The 12,483-nt window shown below is 40.0% G+C and overlaps 1 protein-coding gene and 1 long non-coding RNA gene across 4 annotated transcripts in view; one reads left to right on the top strand and one right to left on the bottom strand.

Annotated features, from left to right (window-relative positions):
• LOC115100219 overlaps positions 1-12,483 on the bottom strand; it is a 53,168-nt gene that overhangs the window by 15,303 nt on the left and 25,382 nt on the right. Inside the window, exons 2-3 of one of the 2 annotated variants that reach the window (XR_003859001.1) lie at positions 11,002-11,187; positions 3,760-3,798 (exon numbers count right to left, since the gene is read on the bottom strand). This is a non-coding gene — a long non-coding RNA (uncharacterized LOC115100219). The remainder of the gene's footprint in view (positions 1-3,759; positions 3,799-11,001; positions 11,188-12,483) is intronic. The other variant, XR_003859000.1, reaches the window with a different exon arrangement.
• Positions 1-12,483, top strand: part of PRRX1 (paired related homeobox 1) — a 117,262-nt gene that overhangs the window by 94,878 nt on the left and 9,901 nt on the right. The window contains exons 3-4 of one of the 2 annotated variants that reach the window (XM_029618547.1): positions 4,830-5,011; positions 12,342-12,424. In XM_029618547.1, the coding sequence (XP_029474407.1) occupies positions 4,830-5,011; positions 12,342-12,393 (234 nt within the window). In that variant the 3' untranslated portion in view covers positions 12,394-12,424. The remainder of the gene's footprint in view (positions 1-4,829; positions 5,012-12,341; positions 12,425-12,483) is intronic. The other variant, XM_029618546.1, reaches the window with a different exon arrangement.

Here is a 12,483-nt window from a genome sequence, read left to right as displayed (position 1 = left end):
CTTCGGACAACTGAAGGGCTCAAACTGATTGACCTTTGTTAGCATTTCTTTATTGCGTGGGTTTTTTTTTTCCACGCACAGTAGCCTTTAGATTTGTTTCTTCACAATTTCCCAAACCTTCAGAGCTCTAAGGCCTACTCTACATATACATTTTTCAAGTTTCTTTCCTTCATTTTAGGTCAGCTGAACATGGCTATGGGCAATACATTTTACTCAACAGATGTCACTACTGTCCGAAGTGGCAGTTTCTACCTTTAAAAGAAGGCCCGGGCTGGGGTGGTGGTGCAGTGAGAACCTGCATGGAGGGGCAGTACTCATTACCCATGCAACTTGCTGAGCAGACTGGATGCACCATTGTGGGTCTTTATCTGCTGTCATTTACTATGTTACTGTGATATTTTTAGAATTTAATTTAACCCAGATTTCAGCTAAGAGCTGCAAGCTGGTTGGGTTTTTTTTTTTTTTGGGGGGGTGTCCCTTTTTTGCCATTTCATTTCTCTGGCCTAGGCCAGTGGCCAGTACATTGTAAAATGAAATGTGATGACCTTTAACACAACCAGTTTACTGCAATGTAGTATATCTGCTAAAAGTATTCCGAGTACTTGCATGCAAATGAACATGTGAAATGCTAGTGTGTAGCTTCCCAAACTTCTATATGTGGCACTGCTCCAAGGCAAACATCAGATTTTTGGGACTGAGCCAACTCATCAGATTCCAGCATGGAACGGTTATGTGGCACATCAGTGCAGAATGCCTCCATAGTTGGTTAGTTTTAAAGAAGGCGATCATCAGCCCATCAAGTCCAAACTTCTTTTAATTGTTAAACATCTCTTGCTAGACTATTTCCCCAATCTCTTTAAACGCAATGCACACCTTCATTAACAAAAAGTTAGTATAGCTATCCATGTAGCAGGCAGTGCGGACATGGAGAGGACTTTGGCCAAAAGAAGAGCTAGGGAAAGCCCTGCCAATCTTTCTTTCAAATTTTAAAATAAAGGGAGAGAGGGGGCAGAGACACCCATGGTATTTTCCAAGTGGACCAATCCCCTCTGTATACCAGTAGTGGAGAAGGCAGTATGGTGCCGACAGCAGCTTGATTAGTTACCTCGGCTGACGCATGTAGTTGCCAGAGCTCCTCCACTGCTGCTGCTCCCAACACTCAGAGTAAGTCCAAGTATTCAGAGAACACAAGCTCCCCATCTCACTCAGCCTGGGGTTAACACAGAGGCTGGAAGGACTCAATGGAGGAGGTTCAGGAGGGGAAAGATGAGGAGATGTTGTGTGCAGTATGTGTGCTGAACAAAACGGGGTCCAGCAATCTGTGCTCCAGGGTCCATGCTCTAACCAGGAAGAAGAGGCATGCATGTCTGCACATGTTCTCAGAGAGGAGCTTCTGTACATTTGCCATGACTCAGAGCCATGAATCAGAGTGAGAAAGAACGCCTTCCGCACATGTTCTCAGAGAGGAGCTTCTGTACATTTGCCATGACTCAGAGCCATGAATCAGAGTGAGAAATAACGCCTTCCTTGCTCTCCATACTATGAAGAGCTTACCTCCCAGGGCCAGCTCATTTCCCAATGCTATAACTCCATCATTGTGCCCCACTCTTTCTGCATCTACCAAACCATCCAGTTTCTTTTGGAAGATATTTATTGTTATGGCCATGACTTGTGCTGGCGAAAACATCCATAAATTCACTATTCTTTGAATAAAGGACCCTTTCCTTTGAAGGTGGTGAGATCTCTTTCCTTTTAATTTAAGAAGACAACCTTTCTTTTCTTTGCTGCTCCGGAGGTAAAAATATGACATGTACAATCCAGTGATATAATTGGACAGTATAATAAATGCCTATCTTCTTTCTACTGGAAATTACCTTGGTTTGTATTTTTTTTTATAAGATTTGAATAACATTTTTGTTTATGGTGGCTGAAAACTGAACCACCTACTCTAAATGTGGCTTGACAAAAAAGCAAACATCATTATTAGGAATTGTTAGGAAGGGAATGGCAAATAAAATGGAGGCTGCTATAATGCCTCTCTATCTCTCAATGGTTCAATCGCACCTTTAATACTGTGTGCAGTTCTGGTCACCACATCTTAAAAACAATATAGTTGCACTGGAGAAAGTACAGAGAAAGGTGATCAAAATGATAAAGAGCATGGAATGGCTCCCCTATGAGGCTAAAGAGGTTAGGGTTGTTCAGCTTGGAGAAGAGACTTTTGAGTGGTGATATGATAGAAGTCTACAAAATCATGAAAGAACTTGAATGGGTAAATGTGAAATGGTTATTTACTCTTTTGGATAATACAAGGACTAGAGGACATTCCATGAAGTTTACAAGTAGCACATTTAAAACAAATCAGAGAAAATTCAATGCACAATTAAGCTCTGGAATTTGTTGCTGGAGGATGTAGCTAAAGCAGTTAGTGTAGCTGGGTTTAAAAAAGATTTGGATAAGTTTCTGGAGAAGAAGTCCATTAACTGCTATTAATCAATACGGAATAGCTACTGCTTGTTGCTGGCATTAGTAGCATGGAATCTATTTAATGTTTGGGTACTTGCCAGCTACTTGTGACTTGGATTGGTCACTGCTGGAGAGTTGGTCTGACCCAGTATGGCATTTCTTATGTTCTTATGAAAGGATGGCATCCTTTTCCTTGCTTCTGTCATCCATTTAATGTGCAAAATAGATTTGTGGGAGTTGCAAAGGGTCAGTACTAACACCAATCCTTTTTAACCTTTATCTCACCTCACTTCTCCAGAGGTTGGGCATCAGCTGCTATATCTTTGTGGATGATATTCAGCTGGTAGCCTTTCTAGATGCAAACCATTCTGAAGGGTTAACAGCTTTGAATAGCTGTTTGACTGCCATTCATTCCTGGTTAGTAGAATATAAACCCAAACTAAATCCATCAAAATGGAAAGTCTTGTGGATTTGCAGGGCTAACTGTCCTCTCATAATTTTTCCCATGATTGGGGGAGTTGAAATTTCCCTAAAGAAAGTCACTTTATTAGGAGAAAGACTAGATATAAAATTAACAATGCAAGATCTGGTCTCAAATACTGTTTGGTCTTGGTTTTTTTCCATTTATTTGATTTATATTCCACCTTTCAGGTATTTCAAAACATATTACATTCAGGTACTGTAGATACTTCCCTCATTAAGTAAGCACCTTTCCCATAGAGTCAGAATGGGAGAAAAGCCTTAGCAATTCAAGCCCTAAGTTTGTACCTGAGGCAATGGAGGGTAAAGTGACTTACCCAAGGTTACAAGGAGCAAAAGAGAGATTTGAACCCTGGCTTTCAGCCAAGTGCTCTAACCACTAGGCTGCTCATCCACTCTGTCTGAACTTTCCATATCTTATAAAAAAAAGTCTCGAAATGTTAATTTATCACTTAATACTGAGCCATCTAGATTACTGTAATATTTTATATTCGGGTTATGCAAATGTATTAATTATGCGTCTCCAACTGGTTCAAATTAAGAACATATGAACATAAGTTATGCCATACAGGGTCAGGCCAAGGGTCCATCAAGGACTGTCTCCAACAGTGGCCAATCCAAATCACAAGCACCTGCAAAACTTCTTTTTGGAGTGAAAATAGGGGACCATGTGATCTCCTTACTTATGGAAATACATTGGCCACCCATAGCTTATGGGTTCATGTTTAAAATTCTAGCATTGTTGTTTAGGGGAATTTATAAAGGTCTTTCACAAAACCTGACCTATTGATTGGTAGCCTTTGCAAACTTTACCTTCTCGCAGTCAGATTTGCTTGTGGTCCTATCATCAACCTTTATTAGAGAGGAGACAAAATGGAAAACAGCTTTCTTGTTACTTTGCACCTGCTTTCTGGGACTCACATCCCCTTTCCCTTGCATCAAGAAAGCAATTATCATAAATTTCAGAAGCTCCTGAAGACAGGGCTTTGCTAGCCAGGCTTTTAGTAATTCTTAAAGTATTGCCCAGAACGATTTTAAATGTGAGATTATGCATTATGATTTTTAGGTAACTTATTCATAGGGAGCCCAGTTTCATAATAGCCTGTGTAGGGCTTGGGTTCACATATAGAAAATGCATGCGGCCTTCAGTCCTAATTTTCAAGGCAGACTTATGCATGTAAATCTGCTCTGAAAATCAGCAGGTACACACGAACCCTTGCGGGGCATACATGTACACATTAGCATGGGTACGTTTACGTGTGTACGTTCAATTTTTGAAAGTACGCATTTAATGGCTTCCCCGCCCTAACTTCGGCCCTGCGAGCAACTCCTTCAGGGAAGTGCAAAAGTGGGAACGAAATTGCTTCCATGCGTACTTTTATGCATACAACCTCCAGGGCAATTTTCAATAGGCCTATATACGTGTGTAAAAATGGCGTTATACTCATGCATATGCTTTTAAAAATTTCCTCCATAGGTTTTTTTTTGAGTATAGCCCATAAATTGTTTTAAATTACATTGATTGTTTAATTACAATAGCAGGAGTGTCATTATGCTTTGTTTTTAATTATATTTATGCATTTAATTATTTTGTAAAACTCTACGATATCAAATTAAAATAGCGGTGAATCAAGACTATAAATAAACTAAACCAAATCTTAACCCCCGATTAACCTGCTCATAGTCTTAGTGATTCTAACCATTCCATTTTCTTAATAAATACAATTTCTAGTTTTTGCCCTGTATGTTTGTCTTGATTTGATTGTAAACTCTGCGGAGCAAGGACTGTCACTAATGTGTTTCTGTAAAGCACAGCATATGTCAATTAACGCTATAGTAGCAGTGGTAGGAGTAGTAACCATTATCTTTTCCTTCATGTTCAGGTGTGGTTTCAGAATAGGCGTGCAAAATTTCGCAGGAATGAGAGAGCAATGCTGGCCAGTAAAAATGCTTCTCTTCTGAAATCCTATTCGGGAGATGTGACTGCAGTGGAGCAACCTATTGTGCCTCGTCCAGCCCCAAGACCCAATGAGTATCTGTCCTGGGGGACAGCCTCTCCATACAGGTAAATGCTGCACAACCATTTCATTTCTTCACTCTACAGAGACACAAATTCAATTCATAGCATGAGATTTAGAAATGATTAAAAGAAATCATGCATACTGTAGTCCAGTTTATGGTTTTTTCTATTTTGCCTTTTATCATGTACAGCGTGTGGGAGTCTCTGAATACTTTTTGGGTCCTGAGAATCCCAGGGATGCATAGTCTTAGCTAGGAATGCATTGGATCTTAAGGATTCTAGGAAAAGTCAGACTGCTTTGTTAGTGGACACGGAAGGCAATTTCATTCGGCTCCCATGCCCATTCCAATTAGTCCTTTCTCTCTTTACACGCCAGTCCTCACCCCGTGATTCATGGTCCTTCCCTACCCCACTAGCCGAAAATCCGCAGATGCCTACGGGGAGAGGGGGAAGAAGGAGGATGAGTTTGGATCATGATGGAGTGGGAAAGAGTGAAGGATCGGAGTGAGGTAGGAGATAGAAAAAGAGGGAATGAATTGAGCTGGAGGGAGCAATTGTAGGAGGGAAAGAGATTAGGGAATAATCTGGGGGAAAAGGGAAAGGAAAGAAGACCAATTTGGGATCAATTTGGAGCAAAGGAGAGGAGAAAACGTAGGCAGACCAATCACTGAGCCCCTCTCCCCCCCCAAATAAGTGAACGCTTCCCTTCGTGTTGTGCTGCAATAGGCCCTGGACATGCCCATGAAGGGGCTGAACCCTAAGAATCCCAGAACGGTTTCACAGATGAAATGCATTTTGGTCTGAGGATCCTAGGGATGAACAATTATGTCTATGAATGCAGACGTCCTTGAGAATTCCAGGAACAATCACACATGCTCAGGCCTCACATTATGAGCAGACTGGGGGGCATTTCATCTTCAGCTTCCATTCCCCAAGTTTCAGGTTCATCTCCCTTCATATTGATCCTCTCTCTCTCTATACCTCTCACTCCCAACATGGGGGCCTGCCAGGAGAAAGAGAGTGAGGCTTCATACCCATCTCCTGCTGGCTTCTGTCTCTGCCATGCTGTTTCTAGTTCTGTGCTTTGAATCCTGTGGTATTGCATAGAGCCCATGGATTTCGGAATGGTGTAGAAAGGCAGCATTCATCAGGAGTAAACAATTCCACTCACCTCCTGCTGGTTGAAGGGAGAGGGTGACATTCTGGATGGGAAGGGAGCAGGGCTGGTGCATCCACTAGGTGAAACTAGGCAGTTGCCTAGGTTGCCAATCAGTAGGGGGCGGCAAAGAGCAGCCATGTGGGGCTGCAAGCAGAGCCCATCTCGCTCACAGCTGAGAGGAATAGAGACTCAGCGGGCTGCGAGCGGATCCCATCCCATTCGAGGCTGAGAGAAGGGTCTTGGCAGGCCGCAAGTGGTGCTTCTGTGTGTGTGTGTATGAGAGAGAGATAGATAGAGAGAGGAAACCTGTGTGAGGGAGTGAGAGTGAAAGTGTGTGTGTGAGAAAGGAAACCTGTGTAAGGAGATGTGTGCCAGAGAGAGAGGGAACCTCTGTGAAGGGGGACGAGTGTGCAAGAGACAGAGAGTATCTGTATGAGGGGGTATATGAGAGAGAGAGGGAGCCTTTATGAGGGAATGTGTATGTGAGTATGAGAGAGAAGTATGAGGGGGTATATTTGTGTGTGTGGGTGAGAGAGATTGTGTGTGTAGGAGAGAGTGATGGTGTTAGTGAGAGAGAGGAAGCCTGTGTAAGGGTATGTATGTGAATATGTCTTTTTGTCTTCACATAAAAAGCATATTGAAGTCTGGTTTCAATATGTTTTCTGTAGCACGCCCAAAGCTATAGAATTCTTTGCCTGAGACATTACGTATTTTACCAGATAGAAAGAGAATCAAATGCGAACTAAAAACATGGCTAGTCAAAAACGAGTATAAACTAACTTAAAACACAAGAAAATAGAGAACCACAAAGACAAGAATGACTAAAATAATAATCAAAAGTTGAAAATGTACCCAATGAAAGAATAAATGAGGTGGAAAATTATCTTATCATTTGAAATCCTTGTACTCCTTGCCTTAACTACTAGACCGGTTATTGATAATGTAATAGAAAACTCTCTAGATAGGTATTAATATAGTATAGTATAGGAATACTACATCTATAATGTAATAGAATAGTATAGGAATACTACATCTATAATGTAATAGAAAACTCTCTAGATAGGTATTAATATAGTATAGTATAGGAATACTACATCTATAATGTAATAGAATAGTATAGGAATACTACATCTATAATGTAATAGAAAACTCTCTAGATAGGTATTAATATAGTATAGTATAGGAATACTACATCTATAATGTAATAGAATAGTATAGGAATACTACATCTATAATGTAATAGAAAACTCTCTAGATAGGTATTAATATAGTATAGTATAGGAATATTACATCTATAATGTAATAGAATAGTATAGGAATACTACATCTATAATGTAATAGAAAACTCTCTAGATAGGTATTAATATAGTATAGTATAGGAATACTACATCTATAATGTAATAGAATAGTATAGGAATACTACATCTATAATGTAATAGAAAACTCTCTAGATAGGTATTAATATAGTATAGTATAGGAATACTACATCTATATTAATATAGTATAGTATAGGAATATTACATCTGTAACCAATCATTGTTTGTCTGTTAAGTTATAACTATGAATGTCACTTTGTAAACTGTTGTGATCTATACATAGAACAACGGTATATAAAAGGTCTAAATAAATAAATAAATAACATTATGCATGCTGTGTGGTCTTAAACATCTCTTGGATAAGCCAGACTTTCGGACTGTGGTCCAAGCGTCAATTTTACCAGTCGTTGATTATTGTAATTCCATCCTGATTGGTTTACCTGCTGTGATCTTAAAACCTCTCCAATTACTGCTTAATGCTGCCACCCATCTTATTTCCAATAGTAAAAGGAGAGATCTCATCACACCCGTACTTATAGGTCTTCATTGGCTCCCAATATCTGAATGCATTGAGTATAAACTTGCAGTTATTGTTTCCAAACTGATTTCTTCCTCTGTTACATCATGGTGCAATGCCTTGTTGCACTTGTATAGTCCTTCACGCCAGTTGGGCTCCTATCAAAGGGCCTTTTGGATGTACCTTCACTGCACCATGCTAGATTATGCAGTACCAGAGACTGTGCTTTTTCTATTGCAGCCCCAATCCTCCTGAATTCTTTTCCTGAGGCTCTACGCCTGGCTGACAGACTGAAAACTTTCAAAACTTTGCTGAAGACATGGTTGTTTAAACAGGCATACTATTAGCCTATGGGGCTTTGTCTTAAGCATTTCCTTTTTGTGATATTCTTGGCGGCTACGGTTTTGTTTTATATGTTGCATATATGAAACTCATATTTTATGTTCATTTTACTTGTACATCACCTAGGTTTTTTTTAGGTGATTTATAAATTTGAATAAAGATAAATGAGATAAGGTACCTAAGTGTGTGTGTATGAGAGAAGGGGCCTGTCTGAGTGAATAAGAGCATGTGTATGTGAGGGAAAGAGGGTGTGAGAGCGTATTTGTGTGTGTCTAATAAAGTGTGCATGGGAGACCTGTGTGAGTTTGTGTGTGAGAAAGAACAAATGTATAATTATGTGTGTGTATAGGAGAGAGAGGAAAAATTTTGAGTTGCATAATTTTTACTTGTGTGTTTGGGCCAGGGAGGTCGAGGTCAGGACCTGAACCTGGGGTGGGAGGAGGGGTGGAAAGGCAAAAGGTTCTCCTAAGGTGCCTATTACCCTTGCACTGGCCTTGGAAGGGAGCATGGATTGTGGTGGACCAGTGTGAGGATCATGGGACATGGGTGCAAGCACTGTGGATGTTGTGTGTGCTTGAGTATCTCTAAAATCAGATATGCTTCCTTTGTCATCTATTCATTCTCCCAGACCTAGCTGAAAGGAGAAAGTTCTTTTTCATCAAAACAGAATTAAACTCTGGATTTCATTGCTAGAGGATGTGGTTAAGGCAGCTAGTATAGCTTGGTTTAAAAAAGGGTTGGATAAATTCCTGGAGGGGAAGTCCATAAACTGCTATTAATCAATAGGGACTAGCCACTGCTTGTTGCTGGCTTTAGTAGCTTGGGATCTGTTTAATGTTTGAGAACTTGCTAGGTACTTGTGACTTGGATTGGCCACTGTTGGAGACAGGATACTGGGCATGATGGATCCTTGGTCTGACCCAAGGAGAAGGCAGATTAAATAGATGATGTTGAATGCAGATCAGTATTGAGGGGGCTTAAGCACCCATGGATCTAGTACCTATGGATGTAAATGACAGGGAGGAGGAACTGGGTTCAAGATGGAATGAGGGAAGGGATTGAGTTGGGAGGGAGGAAGGATTGAGCTGGAGGGGGGCAAATGAAGAAGAAAGGAGCTGGGGGAGAGAGTGAGAGACAACTGGTCCAAGGATTGTGCTTTGAGGAAGAAGAGAGGACCAATTTTGGAATCATTTTGAGAAAGAGAAAAAGAGAAGACCAGGGATTGAGAAGACACTGAATCCACTTCCCCCAATATGTGGATGCCCCACATAGTATAGAGGCTGCAGCAGGCTCTGGCCATACCAAAATATATGAGAATACCAGGAAGAGTCACACTTGTTAATGCATTTGTCCATGAGAATATAGAGCTATTTCTCTACAGTCATACTTATAAATGTTTTGGGGCCCTGAGACTTCCAGGAAGAGTCAGACATGTCTTTGAATGCATTGGGCCCTGAGATACCCAGGAAGAGACAGACATGTCTTTGAATGCATTGGGCCCCGAGATACCCAGGAAGAGTCAGACATACCCATGAATCTGGATCTAAGTAATTAAATGCATAGTCTAATAATGTCAAAAGTATACAGTTTATCAGATGTGCTCTCTACTGCTTTGTTTCAGTAACTGCTTAGTAAATATTTTATTATATTAATATTTTCTCTTTTATGTTTGTAGAATAATTGATAAAATAGAATATATACATTTCATGAAATATGCTTGAAAATGGTCAAGAGCAAGAAACACAGCTCCAATCCTGAATGGGAGCTGTTTTTCAGGGTAACCAAACAATACAAATTAATCTGTTTTTAAACCAAATGTATTTAAATAGTTCTCAGAAATATTTATTGTGGTTATCCTGTAAAATCAGTCTTATTTGTGGCTTTTGAGGACTGGAGTTGTACACCTCTGGTTCAAAGAGGCACAAGTAGAATATTAAAATTTGTAAATTAGATATGTATCAATATCATTATGAGGCTAAGTGATGAAGTGGAACCCTGCTCCTACAAATGTTTCCTCTATAAAATACTAAAATCATTGACTTTAGAAGTTATGTGACAACACAAATCTGACAAAGAGTCAATAAAACTTTAAGAGCATTTTGGAGTTTCTCCCATTTGATATCTATGGAGGAAACCTTTTGTGAAAAGGGCCTTAAATGCAGAATCAGAATTTAAAGGAGATGTCTCCAGGACTCCTGGACCATGCTGATATCTGTGGTATTCTATGTCCAGCTAAGAGACAAGCAACTATGGGAGTCTGCCTGGAAATACATCCTATAATCAACAAATTAGATTTAAAAACACATGGCTGAATCAATAGCAATACTTCTCCATATATGTCCTATGTTTGCCAATCCTGGAACAGGTAAGTTTTCACTGTTAGGCATTGGCTGCACCCACATGATGACGGAGAAAAACAATCTGCTTTCAGATAGCGATATATAAGCCAGACCTTCCATGCTGACTTTCCTCCCCACACAACATATGTGCCTTTACCTTCAGAAGCATCAAAGACTCAGAAGTTTTTGGATTGTGTTGGGGGCTCAGATGCATCACATCAACCTCTCTTTCCAGCCATTTTCTCCTGTCTCACTCTAGCGTCTGAACTGCATTGCGAAGATTGCTCAGAGAGAATGTACGGACTTATAAGAGGTCCAGGATTAATCCTTTTTCTTTCTTTTTTTTCCGAGACTGAACTTACTTTCTTGGTGAGGCAGAATCACATTCTTTTTTAGACATTTCAAGGATATTTAGAAATTTTCATGTGTTGATTCCATGAAATACAAGTGCTTGGAGTGTCCAGTTGGTTCATGTATGAGAAGGCCCATTTGAGGTTTTCACTTTGGTTTATCCAGGTAGTAGAAAGGACCATGTATGCCCATTAAATCTAGATGTAATTAAAAGAAAACCAAAAAAGTATTTGTACATTGTATATAGATGATATCCGCATAAGGCTAAAAAATATACTGCATAAAGATGCAAGCCCCATGGACAATGTATTGCCTATTACTATCATTTCTCTAGTGCTACTAAGCAAAATGCAGTGCTGAACTAAGGAAGGGCTCTTACTAGTTCCAGAAGCTTGCATCTTTATACATCTGTTAGCAGCATAAAATTATTATTTCTACATAAATACTCTTTGGATTTCTTTTAATTCGTTTCTTTGATACCCCCTACATGTTATCATAATAATTACTTCCCATTTAAAAGACCGAATGAAATGACCCTAGTTTGTCCTACTCCTTCTTCTCCTTTCTACAAAGTCTCTAGTAGAACAGGGCAGCCATATTGCCTTAAACACCTGTATAAAATGTGACATTACCAAAAGTTCAAAATACTGCACTTTATTCAAACCTTCATTTAAAGTGTGCCAGTTTTTAAAGTGCCTATACAACGTTAGTCTATGATGCAGGTAATACCAGAGGTATCCTGGCCTGGCTGTTGGCTGCTTTAATGATCTTGCCCCCAGTTTACAAAGGAAAAAGCCAAAAGTCACATCAGGCTACCTCTATGAATGCTTACGTCATATGAAGCATAAATGGTACGCTTTACATGAGAGTTTGTCTACTGCGAGACATGGTGAACGTTTGAGAGTTCGGTGCTATATTTTGGGTTTATGAGTGGTGGCAAGACCACTGAGTAATGGCCCATCCTTGAATTATGTATAAGATTAAAGCTAGAACTGAGGTCAAGCTCAAAACTCTGCTATGAATAATTGGGTCTCCTTGCACTTAATGACTCTTTAACATCTGCAGCTCCAATTCTTGGCCTTGCTCCCCTCCTCAATATATGCTTGTCAGCTTGTAAAGGTGTGAACTTGCCTGTTCCAAGACTGTTAAAGTTGGAGCCAGGATTTCAAACATTCACCACTAATAGTAATTTTTTAAGTCCGTCTTTTTACCTGCTAGATCTGCTTTTCCCCTTCCTTACTAGTATCCTGCTGGAAGAGGTAAAGGGAAGTATTCTTATTCGGCCAAGAATAGGGAAGGTCTGGCTTGTAGTCTGGCAATTGACAGCAGATTTTTTGCCTCCTGCTTCTAGTGGCTGGAGTCAAACCCCCAAGGTGAAAACTTATCTGCTCCAGGACTGGTGAGGAGGGGGAACCATGAAAAACACCTCTATTGGTGAGTAACTAATTCTTCCAGTTCCCAAGACAGAGATTTAGCTTTATGTTTTAGTGCAA

This window comes from Rhinatrema bivittatum, chromosome 10, assembly GCF_901001135.1.
Source record: "Rhinatrema bivittatum chromosome 10, aRhiBiv1.1, whole genome shotgun sequence".
In the NCBI taxonomy this organism is placed as follows: domain Eukaryota; kingdom Metazoa; phylum Chordata; class Amphibia; order Gymnophiona; family Rhinatrematidae; genus Rhinatrema; species Rhinatrema bivittatum.
This window is presented reverse-complemented; position numbering and strand designations above follow the sequence as displayed.